Here is a 23576-nt window from a genome sequence, read left to right as displayed (position 1 = left end):
TGCAGACACCTACCACTTAGGCGTTTCATCCTTACATAAGAACATCTTATAAGTGTAACGCCTTACAATGTGGCGCGTCAGGCCGATGCCACGCTGGTGGCGTGACCGACAACCGGGGCCAGTCAAAGGCACCTTGGCGTGCGGCGCCTCAACGTGCAAGTGTGGCGCCTACGGGGCAGGCACGAATGGTCTTCTGTGTGTGTGTGTGTGTGGGGGGGGGGGGGGGGGGGGGAGTCAGTGGGCAATATAAGGCAGCCCAGGGTCTATACGCCGATAGGCAGATCACACGCGGGGCAGCATGCAACAGGGCGCTCGTGGGCGTACAGACCCCACCCAATGAGGGGGAAGGGGTGGGGGGGTGTCAGTGGGCAATATAAGGCAGCCCAGGGTCTATACGCCGATAGGCAGGGCACTCGTGGGCGTACAGACGCCGCCCAATGACGGTGACCCCGGGTGCAACCCCTAGGTCCACCCATCATGAACCGCCCAGCCGGGTCGGGTACAAGCCATCTCAAATCGAAAGGATCAAACGCGGGCGAAGGGAGCACAGCCCAAGTTTTTAAAGGCAGTCTTCAAGAAAGAAAATACATGGTGCAACATCCAAGAGACAGGATTCGTCTGCCACAATTATGACAAAAGTCACAACAATTATTTGTTGAATCTCATTCTCTAGGAGTCATGTCTCGGTTTCGAAATTGGACATGTTACCGTTGGTTCATTCATGCCGCCCAGCTAAACCAACAAAATCAGACTATGTCAATACCGGCAGGAAAACAGAGCTGCACCCCAGCTTCCTCCTTTATCTACACTAACACGATACAAGCTAGCGGACCGGTTCTGCTACATAAGGTTATATTCACAGGAGATATTAACTAGGGAGACACTAGTTGCTCATTAGGCTACAAAATGTGATTCGCGTCCCTCAGAACCATGGGTGCCATGTCGGATCCATCATGCACAGGTTCCTCGAAGATAGCGCGGATTCCACCAGTTCTGTAACGCCTCTTTGGACAGACTGGGGCGGTTCTGTTGTGCTCTCCTCCTGAAATACCAAGAAAATGGTCAGAGATCGCACAACCTAAATGTCATCTGCAAAGATCAAGCGCCACGCAAACATCATCTTCAAGAAACTGCAAGAAACTGCATACCTCATCAGCAAGATAATGTGGTGATATGGATTTGATACGGTTGATGACGTGATCCACATTGTGTATAACCTTTTGCTGGAAATCCAATGGATTGATCATTCCAGCGGCAACTGGAACAGACGGAATGCCAAGCGGCCTTCTCCATGACCAAGATAACAGCTCGTCGCGGAAAAACATAGCCAGATGATGCCATATGTGTTGGGTTTGCTGAAAATCATAATAGCAGCAATTTCAACATGTGGCGCATGTACAACTAAATAGATGCACCCTATAATGAATCTTCAAGCAGAATCGGTACCAAGATAAGATCCTATCTATCTTAGTCTTAGAGAATATATCCTAAAAGAATCACCTATGCTGGGTGGAAATACTCACTTTAGGTGAAACCACAGACTGGGCAGCAGAACACATGGCAGAAACGATGAGACCTTCAACGCCAAAATTTGAGAAGAAAGCTTGCATGTTGCGTGTCAGCCTAAATGGAACTAGCTCATTGAACTCAATCAATCCATTTGGATCATAAGCTGCAAAAAAAAAAATCAAATGTGAGTGATCATCAAGTTCCACATGCCATATTTACATAGATTGATTATTGACCCTCAAAAAGAAAAGGATTAATGATCATCAAGAAGAATACCTGGATGGAAGTCAGTCTGGAAGATCTTCCCGGTATTTTTCGCAAACAGAATTTTGTTAGGAGCCCTGCCACCAATCTGCAACATGTATGACATGAAGCAGGACAGAGCCACTTGGATTGCAAACTGTTTCTTGAAAGTCCAAAGGTGGTTGCCAGTTGGCAGAATCTTGTGCATGTACTGGGAGAAGATATTATCATTTACAATACTTTTAGTAATTTCATTGTATGCTTGCAAACGCAGTTCCACCACTTGTTCAGGAGAAACCTGCCCTGAGATGGCTTGATTTAGCTGCTCTTTAAAAATTGTTATAGGTGAATCAGCTTCTCTGTTATGCCGTGCACAGTTGATTTCATAAACCTCAAGGAAAGTGCTGTACATCAAATCATCCTCTACCATCCGAACCTGAATAATAAAAATTGCAATGTCAAGACATGTTCATTACATAATACCTTGAACCTAAAAGTTCAGGATAACAGATTATTATCAGGTAAAGAATAGGGCAGAACCAGGGGGTTAGTTCACCTGAGACCAAACAGGAATAATTATCGGGGTATGGATAGCAAGATGGCGACGTCTAGACTCCTTGTGTTTGTCAAACATTTTGTTTAGCACACGGAAAAGCTGCAGCATTCTTTCATCACTCCGAGCATTCGGAGTCAATGATGTCTGAACAATAAAATGGCGCTGCGAACCATCAGAACCAATAAGTGTCAGGCGCCGAAAGCTACTACCATGTCTCCGGACAATTGGTATATCAGGTCCAACTCTGTCCAACTTGACAGTGTGGTCAGGCGCAACCTCCTGCAAAAGAAATGCAAAGTGAGATAATACAAACAATAACCAGTGCGGGTCAAGAACTGGTGGGTAGCATAAAACTTTCAAAAGAATGTGGAGCATTATCTTCATCTGACACCGATCATGAGTGAAATAGTTCAAAAGAATAAGGACCGACCTGATCTGTAAAATACTGCCCCGGGAGTTCTACGTCAACAACATGAAAATCCCTAAGTACTTTACTTTCTTCCTCTAGCTTTAATACAGCAGGAAATCTGTCCTCAACATTACTCTGCAGAATATTCTTCCAGTGCTTCAATCTCTCAGTAAGTTCAGCAAGGGTTGATGGAAATGTAGTAGCACTATCTGGGTCAAGGTCACGCTCAAAATCTTGCTTGTACTCCTTGACAAAATCAACGTGTTTGTTAACAGCATCTTGTGAAAAGCAAGCCCTGCACACACCAGAAAGCTCCTTCTTGAGAGATTGCGGAACCTCGCCTGTGGTTGCAGTTGGATACTTGTAGCAGCGATGAAGCAGTGCATTAACCACAGCAAGAAGTCTTTCCTCGGGAAGAGTAACAAATCTTGATCCAATTTCAGACAGTAAAAGCTGAAACAAGCATGAAATAACACTATATTATAAACCTTCATTATAGACGAACTATATTGTACATAAGCATCACAGCTTTCTGCCGATTTTAAAGGGTGCCATTGTTTATCAAATTTCCTTAAAAATGTGCAAACAGCCTAAAACTATTTACTCCACAATTATAGAGCAGTTGGTGATTTAGAAATAATATATCACCTCTACCTCGCTTTTGAGATATGTACATCAATATGAATAATCTTCTTCTCACTAAACTACTTTGTTATTTCTTACCTCAAGTTCGTTGGCTAAATTGGTATGCTTGCTCCTAAGAGCTTCCATGATATCCTTTGCAGCATCAAAGGCACTTGCTGCGGAAGTGACCCAACCAAGTCCATTGTTACGTCTTAGTGCATTTTGTGAACCCTCTGCACCTGTTGAGCTCTGTTGACCTTGATCATGACTGGTACTTGTACCACCTTCAACCGTAGATCTGTCCACCTCTTGTCCTTGGAGGTTGCCCCCCTCATGAGAACCTGTAGCACCACCTGACTGGGCGGCCTGATGAACCTGGTTGTCAGAAGTCAAATTACCACCCGCACTGCTGTTATTTGCAGCATTGTTTGCCAACATAGCTTGTTGCATACGCTGCTGAGCCAACATATTTCTTCCCATTTCAGTTTTAGTTGCAACATCACGCCGCTCCATCAAGTATGTACGAAGCCAATAATACAAGGCCTGCATGAACAACTTTCAGATGTGTACATCCAGAGGCAAGAATATGCATTTTTTTAGTCCAAGAAGTTCAATAACAAGAAAGTTAAAGCATTGATTTTACCTGTGGATAAACTTGAGCTATCTTCAGCAAAACCAATTTGCAGTGTTGAGCTTCATTTCTCTGTAATGATAGCAACAATTGAGGGATCCAAGAAAGCCAAACCCAATGGGGCAGCTGCTCAAGATATTTATCTAAAGCCCTTCCGACTGGTTCATTTTGCGTATCAAAGCTGAGAAGATAGAGAATTCGAGCTAGATGGCTCCTTGAGTTCGAAACTCCATATTTAACGCCTTGGAAAAAACAACTTGCGGCATACTCAAGCCAAACCTCTTCTTGTGTTTCTTTGAAAATCTGCATAAAGGCAAACAATCATAATTACTCAATAAATCTGTAAACTGAACGGGCATTGTTAACAAAGAGGATCATAGCCATACCATGTCACAATAATTTCCCCAGCTAATCCACCCTTTTGGCAAATGCTTAAAAAGGGTGATTGCATTTGAATACGCAACATTTGCATTCTCGCAGTCATTCATTTTCAACATGAAGTCGCCTTTCAGACGAAATATTTCTGCTTTATTTTTCACAGGGAAAAATTCCAAATTGGTATTATTGATCAAGTTAAGACCACTGACTAGTTCGCCTTTCATATCTAAGTATGCCTTAGCTTGTTCGCATATCTTCACAAATGCTTCCTGCAATCAGATCAGAACGCAAACTAGTAAAATAGACATTGGATGAGTGTGCAGTAATACAGATTTTTAATGGTAGAGACAGTCACCTGGACTTCCATTGTAGCATGCCCATACATCTTATCAAGTATAGTAACACAAACATCAGGAAGACCATGCTTGCGAGTGATGTGAGCAAGCTTGTTCACATTCCAAGCCTTGTCTCGGTAACCAAGATGATGAAGTTGAGGATTTGTTTGGCCAAAATCCTTGAACGCATCTATTACCGAATTGTACATTTCATTCCTCCATTGGAGCAGGTCATACCAAATAGTCGTATTGTCCCAGTCATTAGGAGTCCTAAGTCTCCATGTCTCAAGGATATCCTTGAGATCAGCAAATGAATTCTGGTGATTTGAACTGGCACCGGAGTTCCCCGAAGCTGGTTTATTCCCATTTGCAATGTCAAGAAGTATTTTAGAGGATTCTTTCACTTCAACCAACTGCTGAAACTGCTGCAGCAGAGGCATTCGGGACTGCACAGACATCTCAGGCAACTGCCACCACTGTTCTAGTGCGAGTTCAACACCTTTGCTAACGAGGTTCTCAGCTTCTCCAACACCATTAGTACCTTTGTCATGAAGAGTGAAAAATGCTTGAATCAGACGTAACTTTGGTGTCTCTTCTACTTGAGCTTTCGGAATTACATGCTCCTTCATATATGTCCAGTCAGGCGCCTTCCAGAGGCAATCCAAAAGAATCTCATAATTCTCCACACCTTTTCCAAAATCAGCCAATACTTCCCACTGGCCTAACTGAGTTGCACAAGACAACCACTGTTCTTCCCACAGACACATTTCAGCTTTTGGGACAGTATTATTGTATGTGCCCTGAGTTGCTTTGATCATTGCCTGGTAAAAGAGGGTTTGCGCCTGCTGCCAATATCCATGCTGGACAAGTGATAGCCCAGCTCTAGTTTCTGCAGTGATTGATCTTCTCTTCCATAATCCATACCTCATGTCATCTTCATTCAGAAGCCTGTATAACTCGGCCAGTGACTCGGAGCATTTAGCCTCATTCATAAGCAGCATGTGACTCTCAAGTAATGCGATTGAAGTGTGCCAGGCATTGCAAGTTTTTCCAATATATTTGATAAGCTCGCTCGGCATGCGTGGTTGAGGGTGGCTCAAATGAAGACCTTCAAGAAGTGCTTGGGCTACATTAGGCCTGCATCCCTGCTGCCTCTTATGGTAGTCTTTTGAGAGAAGTGCAATTATTGGCTTGGCTAGCGCAACTTGTTCATCTTTCTGTAAAGTAACCCAAACAATTGGAAAGACAAGAACCCACAAATGATACGCAACATTGGGATCAGCAAAAGCAAGTTCTTTCAATGGAGCCATGACATCTGCCACCTGCATAAATTACAGATAACAAAGGAATTAGTTCTTAACATGGATTACATTCAAGACAAAGATTTCTTCCAAGCGAAACTGGCAAAAGGGTTAAATTAAAACATAGCCCCATCCAGATTAGCCTGCCTCTATGAAAGTTTAGAATGGTATTTACCACAAGCTTGCTTGCTTCATTTAAGAACTGAGAATGCCTCGTCGTAAGAGAATCAAATGACAGGGAAGTGCCATCCAAGCTTTCATGAGCATCAGGAACCTGCTGTGGCATGATAATGCGATCTGGAACTGGACCCACTATCGTAAGCGGGGTAAGTCGGGCAGAATTTGAGGCAAGAGAAATTGGTTCATTTTCAACTAATATAGCTAAAATGAGATCCAAGCCTTGCTTCAACCAGAAAACATCACTCACTGCTTCCCAGTCCTGAGTCTGTATTATAAATTGCAATCTAGCAAATAACGTCTTTCCCACGTAGTCATGGTAAAGCCTGAAGAACCGCTTCCTCATTTCTGGATCTTTAGCCCTAAATCCAAGCATGTATTGTCTCTCAACCTTATGAAAATACTCTTGCCTGGAAGCCAATGGATATCTGCACAAACAAATAAATATCAAATAGAAACCAAAAACTACTAATAAAAACTTGCTGCATAGAGATGTTCTTACTTGGTAGAATCACCACAAAGTGAATAAAGAAGCTGCAGATACTTTGCATCCCATTCTTCTTGTGCGGATGAGGAGAAACTTTTCCTGTCAACCACTGATAACTTCTGAAGATAAGTTACTATATCTTTTGGGTTAAGAGAACTAACAGAGCCAGCTGATGAAACAAGTCTGTAGTCATCCTCAATCCAAGCTTTTATCATGTCTAGTATGCATAGAAGAACACTGGAATCGGTGCCTCTCTCTGAAAGAAGTGTTTGAAGTATTTGTCCCATATTTCGTCTGTACTCAGAAGAGCCCATCACCCTCTCACTTATGAGCTTTAGGACAGTCTTCATGTTGCATATGACAGTAGAATCCACAGTAGGGCGCGAGCTAACTGCTGAATCCATTTCAGGCCTCTGTCCCTAAAAGTATTGCAATGTCAATTGCCAAGGTTAATCAAACAAGTGTTCACTGAGTCTTATCAGAAAATTTGTGCATGGAATAGGAACCATACCACATAGTTAAACAATAATAACAAATAGCAGGTTTGGTCATTAAATGGGTAATCCTAATTCTAATTCTGACGTAAAAAGTTGTAGCTCATAGGAAAAAAATAACCAAAAGAAAACTAAGGGACAAAGTGGAAGCTGAGACTGAAACGGACTATAGCGTTGACATTTAAGGGTAGAGTGACAACTAGTCAATCATGTACTAAGCTCCGCCTGGGTTTCTTACACCCCCTTGTATTTTTGGGTCAAACTTTGTGACATACAACGTACACTTTGTGACATACAACGCATATTTTGTTTGTGTTAGTCAAATCTACGGTCAAAATTGGGCACAAAATACTAAGGGGGGCAATAAACCCGGACAGAGGTAGTACGTGGGTACACGATGCGACAAAGTTTGCTGGACAACAAATTTAAAGTGACCTGTGTTTCACCCTGGATAAGTTATCTTGATTGATGTCACTGTTTATTCAGTTCACCAAATATAATTAACCAATAATAAGGTTTGCTACAGCCGTACAAGTAAAAGATAAGTGAGATCCACGGATAAGAGATCAAAAATGCAGATTGCTTGCACCAAAATATGTTAGCATATTTAAGGTAAGTTAAAAAACATAACAAAATTAAGTCAACATACTTGTCGGGCATGGTTGCCAGCAGAAGATCCCATATCCCGTGCAAGACGTTGCAGGACACGAAGAAGCAGCACAATAAATGGATCAATGAAATTCTTTTGTACTTCTGCAAGTGCATTGAGGACGAACAGTGCAAAGCTTATTATAGAGTTAGCATTGCTAGCTTCGAGTGTTATCTGTGGAGTTGTCACAGCAGCAAGATGCTTCTGAATGAGATCTTGAACCCTTTGATACAACATTTTTATATCCTGCGGTGTCGTAGCCGCTTCAAGTGGAAAAGCGCTGAATACCATCTTTAGCAAGGAACAAAGGGACTTTCCAGCATCCAGCATTTTGTTATTGAAGCAAGGTTCCAGTATCTAAGCACAAGAATTCACAGAACATATCAAAGATTAGAAACATCTGTGTAGACCCCCTCAAAAATAGGAATCTAAGGAAGACCTTGTCAAGAGAGGAGAGATAATTCTGGAGTAGCTTACTTGAGAAATATGATTGATGTTATTCCGAATGAAGAGGCGGGGTTGTTTTTCCAAGACTTTGTTCATAACATCAAGACCCTGTGCAAGCGCCGTTGCAGGGTCCTTTGACTGGGAGGGTGTCAGATTCCCAAGCAGCTTCTCGAGATAATTGAATTTAACATTGGCATTGGGCCAGACTTCCAAAGCTTGTGTCAGCAAATCAAGAGCTTGCTTGTACATTGAACTAGATTCTTTTTCCTTGGGTTCAATCACCAGTGACACCTATTCTCCAAATCAATGAATTTATATGAGTATCCACTACTTCAAACCAAATATAAAATGCGACGTGGACATGCTGATTGTTTAGGAGAGTGCTATATGACAAAAGAGCAATGATCCAGCTAATCCACAGGTCCCCTTAAGGGGAGAAAGCACAGGTTATCAAGTTGTGATATATGCCGCAAGTATACAACACCACAAAACAAGAGGTATACCTTAGAAACATGCACGTATTTTGAAAGAAAAATATTATTTTAACGCACGCAATGTACTGATGCAGTGTGTTATTTAAAACAAAAGGTGTAAAACTAAAAAAGATAATCACCCTTATAAGGAAAGTAATAATCATCTCTTCCATTGCAGCATTGGGTTTATATTCCTCATCCGGTTGCCCAGAAGATCCTGGTGTTTCAATATTAGGTATGGATGCCCCACCAGGTGACATCACAGGAAGAGGTTGTAAGCCTGGCTCAACCTTTACCCTCTTACTCAGATCATCAGCAAACATGGGAACATCTGAAGAGCGTTTTGGATCACCACCAATAACAGTAGGGCTAAGCATATCAACAATCTGATTCTGGCTCTCACTTTCCTGCACAACTTTCATTTCACTCTGCCTCTGTCTCTCCCACGCCACTACCAATCCAGCAAGTTCGATTGCAAGACGTCGGTTTTCAGCAGTTGTGTTGTATGGTAATCCAAGACGACTAAGAGAGTTAACCATCTGGGGAACAAAATGTGCTCTGCAACTATAGAACAGTTCTGCATGGCGAACAATTAGCTGGAATATGTGAATCATGTTGGGAATAGAATGGCCTTCCTCCACAAGGATTTTCTTCGTGTATCTGATCCATATTGGCATGCGAGTATCCCCAGGAGGGAGTCTTCTAGGCAGAGCAGGCATAAGGATATCAAGAGCTTGCTTCACTAGCAACTTATTTTCTGGTTGGCATGTCCGTAATAGAGCAATAAAAACCTGGGCAATATAACAGGTCAGACTGGCTTGCTGGATAAGCTGGGAACAATGCACAGTTGTTACAGGAGAAATTTATGTTAACCTACCTGTAGAATTATCTTTTCAGGGGCTTGATATGCCTCTAAGAAATGGCACACGTTCACAAAGGCCCACTGTTTGCTGGAATTGTCTTCACGTTTAAGATGGTTCCAGCCAAACTTTATGAGTTCCTTTCGATGGTGAACAAGGTCATTCTGAAGATACTTCAGAAGTAATGTGGCAAGCTGAAGGAGTTCTATTCTTAAAGGCTCGTCATATTCAGCACTGACCTAGACACATGAAAAAAAATCCCATTACCCTCATGAAGAGAAAAAGACCAGGCATGTGTTAAGGAGTGGACTATAGTTCACCTCTTCCGGAGGATCAAGAAGCTTGTCAACAATAATTTTAACTATAGAAGGATCAACAACTTCCCAACTTTGTCCGTTTTGGAAAGAATGAGCTAGCATTGGAAGAATGAGTATCTGCATAGCAACAACCAAATGATCTTGCCCATACTGTTTTAGTTGGAATATGTTCAGAAAGTGAGTCAGAATAGTTTTCTTCAAATTTGGAGCATATCCTTCAGCAACCTAAATGCAACATGTAAATGTGTAAGAAATGGTAAGCACTCAGAAAATACAAGCGAACAACTTGCACGAATTAGAAACAAGAAATGGGGTTACCTCTATGACATAAAATTCCTTCAGAAAGCTATAATCTATTCGGCTTCGGTACAAGAATATTGATAGCATATCAAAGAGTGCACTAACTTCAGTACGATCGTGCCTTAAGTAATTCAGGAAGCATTTTATGAGCCGTTTGCTTTCCATCACCTGGTCAGAAAGCAAATATATTTAAAAAAACAAGATCTGGATAGAATGTGGAAATCTGCAATATGCTAAGGGATCAAAGTAACTCAGAATATTTACCACAGCATTAATAAGTTGCAAAAGAGTAAATTTTGTCTTGCAACAGGAACTCAAGTACCAAACTTCAATTATGAGCAAGTATGTGCATAGGAGTGAATAAGCACTCAGTGCAAGAGGAAGTATGTGCATCGGAGTGAATAAGCTCAGTGCGCGGATTTTTGGCTCTGGGGAGCATATGCTCCCTAATGAACAGTAAAATCAAAATAAATAGTAAATAAATTTCAAAAATTCTGAAATTTTTTGTAGATGTTCATATTAGTGTAACAAGTGTGCTTGACAATTTTCATGCCACATGGGATAGCAGTGCTTCGTCGGTGAAAAAAACAAAAATACGTGTAACATTTGGCGTTCAACTTGTTTTTTCTTTCACAGGTCAAAATGCTAAGTTTTTCCCCTGGAAATTTGCACGTACAGTACCATTTGGGCGCGACAATGAACACATCTTTTTTTTCAAAAAAATAAAGACATTTGTAAAATCCATTTTTGGCACGCAGGAGCATGTGCTCCCTAGAGCCAAAATGGATTTCCGCAGTGCAGCAGAGTATTCAGATAATGCAGAAACCAGAAAAAATATCCATGTGATAGTACTAATTGCTTAGGAAGTTAGGATTGTCAAACTGCGCCACTGGTAGGGTACTAAAGTAGCATTTCAGAAGGATCTGTGGAGCACAAAAATTGCCAGAAGTTTGAAGCGTTATTAAATCCTTTAGAGTCCGACAGAATTTTTTTCTTGTGCCATAAATTGATGTTGCAAAAAGAGAGGCCAAAACTGAAGTAACGAACATCTGAAAACAAACAAAAAAAATCGAAAAAAGAGTCCAGCTTGATAGCCAAATATGATCTGATACACAGAAAGATGACACAAGCAAAGCAAAGAATGCAGGAAATGAAATATAAGTAATGCACAAAACAGAAAATTAAGAAAGGTTAAAACAGGAAAGGCAGCGGTCAAAATATCAAAGATGTTGTACATGACCAGTGTATAAAGGAATCAGGAGTAAGTGGAAAGATAAAACACCTACCTGGGGTAAACTTAATTCCTGCTCATTCTGCAGGCGAGCAATTCTTGCAGGTGATTTCCATGCAAGCAACAATGTGTCGAAGACATCCCTGTTGTCACGGAGCCACTCGGGCATCAATTTCACAAGGGTCGAGATAAGTTCTAATCCATTGAAATAACTATCTGAACCAATAACCATGTTTGATGAAGATTGGACAGTAAAACTATTGGTTGTGGCTCCAGCTCCTTCATCCTTTACCGAGGACAACAACTGATTACCAGGTCCCGAAGATGGTAGTTGAGCAGCACCTGCTTCAGTCTGAGAGTTAAACTGTGAAAAGGCACTAGCAAGTATCTTTTGAGGTGACTTCGCAAGTTCATCCCGTAATTCCCCAGTATCAGAGCAGATTATGTACATAAACCTGTATTTTCAAAAAGGAAGAATTAATCAATTTTTGGACGTGATAAATATAATTACCCCTATGTTAACCATAGGAGCAAGAGGTGCATTTCAAAGATGATAACGCCACAGGACCAAAGGCTGTTCACATATGTATATCTCCCAATATAACTTTGAAGGGGAAAATAAGATGTCAGCAGATAACGACAATCTGATGGAAGAATGATTCTGGGGATGCTATTTTTTACCAACCTATTATTTCAATCACCTGGTCAGTGTCTAATTTCAGAGATATGTTGCAAAAAATGTGCATTGCACTTGCAGAATGCCTAAAGTAATTCCCTCTGGATTATGAAGGTACAGTGGTAAAGTACAGTTTTGAAAACACGTGTAAAAATGAATCCATAATAACCCAAAAAATCGCTTCTGGATTAAGCCAGCTAAAAGTCTTTTAAGTTAATTATAATCTACCCAAGTTTAGTAGAGTAGTACTCCCTCCGTCCCATAATGTAAGACCCTTTTTGACTCTAGTGTAGTGTCAAAAAACATCTTATATTATGGGACGGAGGGAGTAGCATATAACCACAAACTGCATGCAGTACTAAACTGTGCTTTTGAAGCTTCCCATTATTGCACAAAGTAGTACTATTCATACATCATCGATAAACGCATGATCTGGTAAAGTGTCTACCTTCTGAAATACTTTTGATGACTTAACCGAGCAAGAAAATAGTCCACAGCCTCCACAGCATAGCGGTTCAAAAACTTGGAGAGTGGAGCACGGTAAGGGCTGTTGATTTCACTATAAAATTGGTCTTCAGGAAGTGCGCTCTCCAAATCTATTACCAAGGTGACAAGGTCATCCAAGAACTTGCTCGCCGCCGCGGGGAGAAGGTGAAAAAGCTCAATCATAGCTGCCCAAGCAAAGAAAAAACATTACGTAAGACCATATACAACTACCAAGCAAAAGAAAGTTAGAAATGAGGACAACATGATTTTGCCAGACAATACAAGGATAGCTTCACATTAGATCACTATTTTTAAATGATTCAGATATTTCCTAATGAAGATTATAATCATCTATATCTAAGTAGGTTCATGTAAAATATGTCACAACTAACAAAGTTAGTGAAGTCTTGGTTTATAAAATGTAGAGTGGCATGTAATCCCTTCCCACACACAATATCCTATTTGAGAGAAATAGAATACATGATGAATAGCAAAATATGTCACCTGCAGCTATTTTTGGTTCATCTCCAGTTTTCCAAGATTTTTGACTCTGGGCAAGCTTCTCTGGCTCCAGCCATTTTTTCAAGTGATCCAATAACTTTGCACCCAAAGTTACATTGAACCAATTAGACAGTAATTCAAGCAGACGGGCCAATCCTTGGAGTAACGGCATGGTGAGACTCCTTGTCTGTGCTAAGTTAACTAAGATGGGCCTTAAGCTACTCTGTAAAAGATCTTTTGGCATCCTCTGTTGCTGAACAACCTGTAAATGCAATTACAAGTGAGAACATAACACACGGAAAACATTTTTTTATGTTGAAATAGTTATTAGTAAAGCAGAGATTAACAAACAAAAGGGTAGCAATTAGCAAATATTCTAATGTACATCGCAAAGTGTCAATATAACAGAACATAAGTGCAGATAAACATTACCTGACGAAGTCCCTCCTTGGCAACATTGACAATTTCAGTTGTCCTACATGTAAGAGACTTGAAAAACATTGAGATAATCTTTGCCCGCAATTCACTGTGAATTGGAGCTTTCAGATCTCCCCAAGCCATCGCAGTACAGAGCAGTTCAATGCATGCAGTTCTTAGTTTATTCCATGTCATGACTATTTTGGCATTCATCAGCTTGGTGACCCATACTGTTTCATCAGCCTCCGCAATTTGCAGTGCTTCTTGCAAAAAATTGACGAGCTCAGGCGACAACTTCAGAAGAGGTGGTCTTAGTGCTAGACAGAAGTTCAGGGCTGTAACAGTACCCACCTGTGACAAAAAGAAAAGAAAAGAAATCTATCAACTGATATTGTCAATGTTTAGTCTGGGTGAGTAAAAGATTAGGAATCCAAGGAAACCTGTTGCTCAACGTTCTTCGAACGCAGAGGTCGTGAAATCAGAGGCTGAAGCAATGGTAGATACAAAGGCTCAAGCAATTCAGAGACTTCACTGCCAGTCCTACTTGCAAGCAGTGATAAGCATGCCTGCACATTCTTTCTCACAACAATTGAAGCATTGGGGTTAAACAGCTCGAAAGCAAGAAACTCAACAACTCCCTGGAAACTTTGTCTGCGGGGTTCACTGTTTGCTTCATCTGCGTTGTTTACTACCCGTAACACTTGTGTTAGGACATGGTTTGTCTCCTCCTGCTCTTTGTTTGCATGCACTGGAAGCCTCTTAAGAACATATATAAGTCCACGTACAACTCTGACCTGAAAGATACATAGGGTTTCCACAGACACTTTACCAACCAATGCTCCAAGGCCTATTACACCACCCATCTGAGCTTGCCACGTGCTACCATAACAACAGTGCAATAAACGGGGCAATAGTTCCTCAAACACAGCAACCCGCACACTCGGGGGAGGAGAATATACTGGATTCAAAGATGGACTAGAAACGAGCATAGGAGTGCTTGGGCCTCCTCTTAGCACACCAGTGTGTTTCATCCGTGCGAGAAAGATTAGTGTCTCAGCAAAAGTATTCAAAGCAGATAGAGCAGCTTTTGCATGTTGACGGTTTTCACTAGATAGAACTTCAACTAATGCATCCAAAAATATTAAAGGGTCCAACTCCCGGAGATTAGATGATGTGGTGCTTCTTGGTCTAGACCCCATGGTGATGCTAGATGACAGGGACGAACCAATAGGCTGCCCAAATCCAGATTGATTGGAGGATGACGAATCAACATGGAAAAGTATAGCAAAATGCCGGCATATATCAACAACAAAGTCATCCTTCTCATCTTGAAGACTGGTATCAGCTTTAGCGGCGATGATAGCTACAAGCAAAACCTTGAAAACAGATTTTTCTGCCAATAATTGTGTCTTTGTCTTGACACCTAAATCTCCCTAAATACAGATAAAATAAAGGAAAGCATCAGTACGAAACAATAAGATTGCTAGAACACAGAGGCCAAGAAAAAAACTATGGTTCCAAGTCCAGAATCAATTACCACTAATATATGAAATCATTTTGCTTTGGACATGGATCACTAAAACTTAAGGGCTAACTGATCAACAGGTCTGCAAAGAATCTAAAAGATCTGTATGCATAGAATTGCAAGTGTGACGACACCTGATTAAACACCTAGTTGCAGTTAGCTACAATCAGAAGTGCAGATATTGCATGCAACCCAAAAATCACGTGTGCCAACTTGGCAATGATAAAGGCCCAGTATAAGCCAAAGACTGAAGATGGTTAGTTTAGTAGAAATTACTAATTCAAAATGATAATTATTAATAGTAGCTTTTAGTTTAGTAGTCCCTCCTTCCCATATTAATTGTCGCTCAAACGGATGTATCTAGCATAGAAATACGTCTAGATACAACCATTTGAGGGACAATTAATATGGGATGGAGGGAGTAGTACCACATTGGCTTTCATTTACAAAGAGGTTACCAGGTAAATAAAAGCCAACTGTTAGTTCCACAAACAAACAATCATCTGCAAAGATATATCAAGCAACTCCAAATGAACACCAAGTCAAAATAAACCTGACTATACATTTTAGCAACTTTGGTAACAGGTAACCATGGGGAATGTACAAATAAGGATATCATATTCCATAAGAGAAAAAAGGTCTGATTAAACAACACTTCAAGCCCATTCTCTTTAACTTGTGCTCGATACTGATCCAGTCCTTAATATAATGATTGAGGGTATCATTTATGACACGTGTCACAACAATATTGGCATATGGTAGATCCAAATACTAGTGTGCATCTTAGGGTCAGAATTTTAAGATGTAGACTCATGCATTCTAAAGGACATCAAAAGGAGAAAGGGGGGAGTACATAATAATATTTAATGCTAGTGCTCAATAGTATACACAGGATGTCTTGACGGAAGTCTTAAATAGTATACCAACCTTCATATCTGAAGCATCGTTGCGACGCCTTGAGGGATCTAATGAAGAAATGAGCAGATGCCCAAGAACGCCAGAGCTCACACCCTCCGCAGGTACATTTTCCCTCAAATTTAACAAAGAGTTCAAGCATACTCGAATAAACTGAAGAGCCTGTTTCCTGTAGAAAGCTTCCATACCATTACCTTGCATAACAGCACCAACAGCAAAATGTATGCATCTGTCCAGAGGAACTAAAAATGGTGTTGCAGGCTCAAAAGTCAGAACTAAACGAAGTCCATGTTCCGGATTTTCTTTGCATTCAAGTGCTAAGGGCTCCTTCAGAAATCGCCTGTTTCGACCGCCTAGCTTACCTAAAAGTTCCAAGGACTTTGTACCCCATTTGTAGGGAAGGGGCCTTAAGTGAGACCATAAAGCAAGAATGACCTCAGACATTAAACTGGCCATGCTAGGTTCCAGAAAATCAGGATTTAGGCTATCAATCCAAAATTCAAGTGTACAAAGAGCTAAGCTCACAAGATCATCATTCCCTTTCAGAGCAAGAACAAGAGGTTTCATCAAACGAGGAATGTGAGGTAGCAACGAACTCAAACGGGCAGGTAATATCAGGCAAAGCTCCAGAATCAAGTCCCGCATATCTGCAGTTGTTGGCCCATCAAGCATCGAGAGTAACAAATTGAGGCAAGGTTGAAGAGATGGAATAAGATCACGCATCAATGAATCAAATTTAGCACTGTTCAATGCACGGAACATGCTACGGAGAAGGTGCATGTAACCAAGAGGTTTCTCAACTTCAGTGGCACTCTTCATGCAAACTTCCATTATTACTGGCACATGTGGCTGAAGAGTGCGTTCGCAGCTTTCTGGAGCCTTTGCGGCAGCAATAAACAAGAAGCGGAAGAGTTGCAAGACAAGCTTTGCTGCAGGTGAATCTGGTTGTTTCAGAGCATCAAGCTTTGAGCTAACAAGGAAATTAATCAATACATCTGTGAAGGGCCGAAGAACCTTTGGAGCTTGCAGAAGGGAAGAAAATATGTGTAAAAGCTGGTTGTTGGTTATCATGCAATCAAAGAGATCCGGCATGCAGAAGGAAAACATATCCATGATATCACGAGCTTCCATTATAGCTAGCATTTGTGAAAAACATTGTAGTATGTCCCTCTCCTCATCTTTCTCCTTAAATAGAGCTAAACAGTGAACACCAGATTTTAGAACACCTGAAGTCTTCCGCACCTAGAATAGATGGTCAAGATTTATTACAAAAACTCGAATCAAACCAAGAGGAGAAAAGGCTCGGACAGAGTGATGTACCTCATCCTCCCACAGTCCCCTGAAGGGTTGAACTGACAAATTAGCAGATTGCTGATTCTGTTGCTGCACAACACATGATAGGATATAAGAACTTAAGGACTAGAGCACAAAGAAAGTGACAAGCGGACAAATTTACTACTCCCTCCGTCCCAAAATGTAAAGACACTTCTTACATTTTGGGACGGAGGGAGTATTTAGCAATTCAGAAAGTCCATAATACCTGTGGGCGTGGCCAATGAGCATGGGTTATACTCCAAATTATTGTCTTCATTCCTGGTGTGTTCAATATGAAAATTCATAGTTCAGACGTGTAGCCACAAGATGCATATCATCGCTTAAAAACTTTGAATGGTGTGAATACTGTATATCAAAATGCATACCCATTACGAGTGTCCTTATCAGACTTTTGTAATCATTAACCTCCTTCGTATATTCCAAGGGTGGTTGCAAATTCAACACGGTCTGCAATAGATGTCAAAATGGTTTAATAAACAACAACAAAAAAGCAGCAGCTGTATCAGATTTAGGCATGGATCCCTAATTATGTTTCATGGTGCTTGGTTTATCAGATTCAGCTGCATCACATAAAACACACCTGCAATGGGACTTCGAGCTTCATTCTCAAATTTGGACGTTCCTTCCCTTCCTCAACTTCTTCAAGCAACTACAGAGAACAAGAGTAAGGTAACATAATATAAAACACTAAATGGAAATGACGCAGTAATAATGGGTGCTTGAAAGCCAATTTATGTACTATGGCTCAAAAGTAGATCATGAGATACACATATTAGTAAGCACAACATGAATCTACCATTACATTTTCAGTTCTCATGTATAAAGAAGCTGAAATTGAAGTAAATGATAGCTTCCTTTCATTGTTGTTCATAATAGAAATCTTAAGAACTGATATGTTCTGTTGCAGGACAAGATGGAAATATGTAAAACATGTAGATACAAAAGAGACAGGGCACCCAGCCAATCACAAAAAGCTACATGACACTTAAAAGAAACCTTATCTTAGCCAGAGTGAGCAGAGCCCTTAGGTCAACCCTACAGTTGATGATTGGGCCTTAACAATTAGGAGTACTAACAACATTATTCCCCATGATTTTCCTACCTCATCACCTGCTTTTGTGGATATTTAACAGGCAAAGTAAAGCATGCCGCCAAACAGAAACGTATCGTGTGGATAGGCAATGACGGCAGGGAGAATATATCATGCCGGTAACTAGCAGGGGAAGGCATAAGGATAGTTGGGGGAGATCTTATGATAGCTACTTTACTGCAAACACCAAGGCCTGCGCTTTGGCCTTGGAAATTCCAAATGGATAGTAGATTTCTGCTAGAATAAGACTGAAAGACTGATAATATGAATCTTCTGTTGTGTATATAGTTGTATACTTATACAACCGCCGTCCCATATTTCAGTGCTAGATACATTCGTTTGAGCGACAGTTGATATGGGATGGAACAAAAATTGCATACCCAAAAATTAGAGGGACCAAGACTACCAACGCAATCCTACACACATTTGCATTAGAAATTCACACAGCTAGCTCATACTCCATTCCATACAGACCCTGCAGGAATTCAGCTGAGCAGAACTGCCACATTGTTTTGGAACATAGAAGCATTAGAAAATATTGCCTATGCTTTATAGCTGTGTATTGTAGTTCTGCAGTTTGAATTATTGCAATATCTAACCAATGTGGCCATGTGTGTATAATGTGCCAATGGATTGAAGAAAGATTCTGAAGTTCCCATATACCTGAGGAATCGTGCGCTTCAGTGTCCTAAATTTCCCAACAAATGCATCCAATATGCGCCCCTGGTAATTGGCCAATCAGGAGTATTTGTTAAGGAAAAAGTAATCTTTCATGTGTACATTATGAACAAACAATTCTTACCAACAATACTCGTGCTTCATCCATGCTTTGCTGGTCAACACCTTTTTCATATATGGGCTCGACCTAGAATGGTACCAGAAAAATTAGCGGTTTACAAACGCTATTTTCACTAAAACTACTGTTTAGCTTTATGGTTATGCATGAATATTGAATTACAGAAGGAAAAACTCAACAACAAAAGTAATATACAAATCACTAGAATTATCTCGGTACTCTGGAAAATCACGGCGACCCCAGGGCACCAGGACAACTAAGTGCATAGGGTCATCTTCGACGAGAGTAAATGATACCAAGTACTTTATTTAATAAATATACCATTTTGGTAGGAAGTTAGGAGACATAGCATCCAAGGTTACCTAATGTAAAATGTAAGGTACATAATATAGGATAAGCATATTTGGAGAAGAGAAGAGAGAAAGAAAAAGGAATGGGAAAAGAAATAACACAAAAATGTAACAGGAGTGATTGCTTGGACCATCTGGCGATGTTAGGGATAGCTCTTGATTTTTTACGTATGCATTTTCCCTCCCAGCAGGCCACCGCCACAGAACACAGAACCATATGTAGAGAGGAGACTCGATGATAGAGATGATCGTTGGCAGGCAACCATCGTATCCTGACATCATCATCATCATAGGCCAGCAAAGCCATGATCGAGATCGAGATCGAGCTCAAGTTAAAGGTCTATGTTCAAGGATTTTTTTAAAGATCTGCTATCGTGGAACGGATGTGACGGTGGCAGTGACTTCACTCGCTTCCTCCCCTATCCCCCTCTTATCCCCTCCTTTCCACTCCTTCCAAACACCCACCTAAGTCCAGCTGGCCTGATTAGGCCTGATTAAGCCCACTGACGCCTGCCTCCAGCAGCCAATATGATTTGAAATCCTTGGTAAATGCCATTTTTTGTACTAAAGAAAGGAAGAATAGTAAGCATACCAGATTAAGCATTAGGCGGGCAGACGTCGTATGAATTACGAGAGTTAACGAAGAATCATGCATATTCCGAGAGAACAAATAGATGATCCGTGACAACTGCACAAAAGTGAAGTTACTGCTTTAGTATAAACATCCCCAAAACTCGGTCATGAATATAGTAGAACAAAGCAAAAGTCTGCTCTCGTAGATACTTGCATAATCTTTGCTGAATAAGGAAAATTACAGTATCTGTGTTATAGCTAGCAAAAGAAACATCTGACAAAGCACCTAATCAATCAAACAACTAGCTGCCTAAGCCTTTATATTGATGGTGTTTACAATGAGCAAATAAGATAGTAGTTCTCCCTCTAAAATCTATGGAACTGCAGAAATTATGGGTGTGTTTGATTTTAAGCCCAAGTCTACCAAACCAAATTCTACCTGGCCAAAATTTTGGCCATGGTTTCTCATGCCCATGATTTGGCCAATTTCGGCAAGAAAAATAAACTAAAATAGGCAAAGGAGCAAGGCATGTCAAAATATTGGTAAGCATCCAAACAATGACCAAAAATTAGGTCATACCCAAAAAGCAGGTAACGCATGTTTTGGACAAAAGCCGGACATACCCTCTGACTGAGCAGTGCCAAATTTGTGATCTTGTGAAATAAAATAAATATTTTAACATAACAAGATTGACATGCTAGAGTTAAAGAATAAGATCAACCAGCGGAAGGGAAAGGTCTCCTCGAACATAATGCACCAACTCTGCAAGAAGGGTATAAGCAAGCGGCCTTAATGTCTCGATACAAACTCGCCCTGTGCCAACCAAAACCCTGGAAGACAAGCAATCAAGAGTTAAAACTTGTCTGAAACTAAGAATAAAGCATGACATGCAAAAAAGCAAGCAATCAAGTGCTCCAATATCCATAACAGGGCATAAATGGCATAAGATTACCATGTACCCAGTTGAGTTATAACACAGCAACCGTAAGAAAAGAAGGATAAGGTCAGCGTAACACGTAGTGACTCATTGACAGCTCAGTGGATATGGTATTGCTCTGCTTACAGTTTTACAGCGATTGTCTACAAACTAAAATTGAGGAGTTCAAACCAATCCAAATCAAGGGGAGGGATGATTTTTTATAATTCCTTAGTTTCCAACTGCTTTGAATTATCCTTGTCTTCAATGAAAAGGAGTTTATGTGACCTTGTTTATTTGGACTATATCTAGAAATATTCAGCCCTCTAAATGTAACTTCGAAAGGAAACAGCGAAAGAAACAGGTGGTCATGAGTTATGACATCAGATCAATAGCTAGCTAGCACACCGCATGGTAAACCATCTTGCCTCCGCATTTAAAAATCATGGAACAAAATATGGTAGTGAGCATTCAAGAAGTGAAATGGTTTATGTACCTTTCATCAAGAAGTGTGTCAATCAAGGGAAACAGCCCACGCCTGTATTCAGTGTTGAGAACTTGCTTCAGCCCAACTAGCAGCTCCTGGAATTACATAAATGGAAGTGTTTTAAAATAATGCATGATTCAGCACCTAACTAAGGGAGTTTGCAAAGCATAGTAACCTTTCTTATGGAGACTGAGTCTGCGGGGCATGTAACAAGCAATTTCACAATACTGCTGCATATACTGTTCTCATATGGCTTTATATAATCTGCGTTGCTTTTTAGCAGGTACGTCAGGAACGACAATGTCTGCAGCACAAACCATCAATCGGTTAAGAACTCCGCAGGCAAGGCAACAGAAGTATAGTGAACTAAGCCCTACCTTGACTTGTGCACCCTTTAACTCAACAAAGGGCGTCTTCAGGTGAGGCAGCACCTTGTCTGGCCCGTTCTCAGCAATTGCTTCCACCATGAGTGGCAATAAGAACGGGATATTTGTCTGCACCAGCTTAGCATACAACTGAAAGAGGAACATCACCACAAGAGGGCTCTCGGTAACTATCTTGAAAGACTGTGCGCTTGGATTGAGTTGTCCACCACTTGGCACTGCCAACATGCCTGGGCCATCGGCAGTGGGGTCCAAATGCTGATTGGACACGGGAGGAACGACATTGGCACTGGCATTGGGGTTATCGAAGAAATGCTTGACGGTAAATTTGAAGTTGCGGTATATTGCAACAACAAAATCAAGAAATGGCTGGACCTCCGCCTCAACAGTAGGGCGGAAGTTGCGGAGAAGGTCAAATACGATTCGAATGGCAAGAAGGGCATTGTCCTCATTGTCCTGTGTCAGCACGCGGAGAGAGAGCTTGAGAAGATCCTGCACAAAGGGTCGCAGCACCTCACTGTGCGGAAGCCGGTTGAGGATCTCGATCACCACATTGCGCAGCTTGTGCTCAGCGTTTTCGGTGGCCTGTGGTGAGGTGTAGGTGCTCAGGATGGCTGAGAAGGCCCTGAAGTAGCATCGAAGGAAGTTGAGGTAATCCGGAGTATGTGTCATCTCCAGGCTGTCCCGAACTTCCATCACGAGCTGCAGCCGGACTTGCACAGCTGCAAAACAGTCAAACGGATGATTAGTCAGCGGACCATTGAGCCAAAAGAGTCAGCAACTCCAGAGAAAGTATTATGGCTTTCAAAATTTGCAACTTGGGATTGAACAAAAAGTGTCCTTTACTCCTTTATGGTGAATTTCGACAGGAAACTGGAGAGCAGGCCATTTGACAAAATTCTAGGATCGAGAACTATATGCTTGATTAATTACGAAAAAAATGGAACAGCTTCATTCGGTTCCAGGCAGCGGAAACCTGATACTGCAAAATTGTACATTGGGGAGCAATATACCTCTAATTAATCCACACCGTATAAAAAAGATACAGACTTAATAAATCAGAAGGGGAATGCGGAGATTCAGTAAGGTAAACAGGACTGCAAGAGCGACAGTCCAACTGCAAACAAACAGAAAAGGTTGCGAGGAAACAATGGGCGGGTAAACTACATACGATCCGCCGCCCCCTAGCGAAATCGCGAGCGCGTCGCGCAAGGACGGCTGCAAAATTGACGCGGCGGCGCATACAAAAAAAAGACGAATAAACAGGGCATGTGCGGAGGGGAACGCGGGGGCGTACGTAGGTCGGGCTCGAAGAGCTTCTGCGAGTGCATATCCATGTTGGAGCTGTTGATGGGCGCCATGGCGGCCCCAGCCCCGCTCGGAGGACGCGCGGGCCACAAACCCTACCGCGCCAGGGCTTAGGGTTTTGGGGATCTGCGCCGCCCGGAGGGGACGACCCGGCGCCGCCGCCGCCGACCGAGGGGCGGGGAGGGTGGGGAGCGGCGGAGGGGGACGCGCGTTCGATCTTTCCGGCACGAGGCGGGCCGCGCCTCCAGTTTCAGAGCTGACCTCGCGCTCGCGGGCGAGCTGAGGGTTTGAGGGAGGGGGGAAGGAGGGGAGAGAGATGGAGACGAAGGGAGAGAGCGACGGTTTTAATTAGGGAGGGTGGTGGTGCGTTTGGGGCTGGTTGGGTTGGGTTGGGTT

At 41.7% G+C, this 23576-nt stretch overlaps 1 protein-coding gene across 1 annotated transcript; it reads right to left on the bottom strand.

Annotated features, from left to right (window-relative positions):
- Positions 1-554: 554 nt before the first annotated feature.
- Positions 555-23502, bottom strand: LOC123187740 (transcription-associated protein 1). Its single transcript, XM_044599664.1, has 36 exons — positions 23170-23502; positions 21867-22594; positions 21665-21793; positions 21499-21584; positions 20808-20916; positions 20105-20200; positions 19169-19231; positions 19030-19089; positions 17857-17925; positions 17642-17723; positions 17482-17534; positions 17262-17324; positions 15954-17183; positions 13942-14934; positions 13517-13852; positions 13088-13346; positions 12546-12768; positions 11477-11876; positions 10209-10358; positions 9894-10115; positions 9591-9812; positions 8854-9504; positions 8271-8531; positions 7794-8150; positions 6666-7069; positions 6162-6591; positions 4706-6007; positions 4359-4619; positions 3985-4275; positions 3441-3884; positions 2739-3170; positions 2309-2587; positions 1786-2188; positions 1524-1672; positions 1149-1355; positions 555-1042 (listed from the first exon to the last, which is right to left on the bottom strand). The coding sequence occupies exons 1-36, from the start codon at positions 23231-23233 to the stop codon at positions 923-925; spliced, it is 11628 nt and encodes a 3875-aa protein (XP_044455599.1). The 5' UTR covers positions 23234-23502; the 3' UTR covers positions 555-922.
- Positions 23503-23576: the final 74 nt, after the last annotated feature.

This window comes from Triticum aestivum, chromosome 2A, assembly GCF_018294505.1.
Source record: "Triticum aestivum cultivar Chinese Spring chromosome 2A, IWGSC CS RefSeq v2.1, whole genome shotgun sequence".
Taxonomy (NCBI): Eukaryota; Viridiplantae; Streptophyta; class Magnoliopsida; order Poales; family Poaceae; genus Triticum; species Triticum aestivum.
Note: the sequence above shows the minus strand (reverse complement) of the source record. Positions and strands in the feature narration are given on the sequence as shown.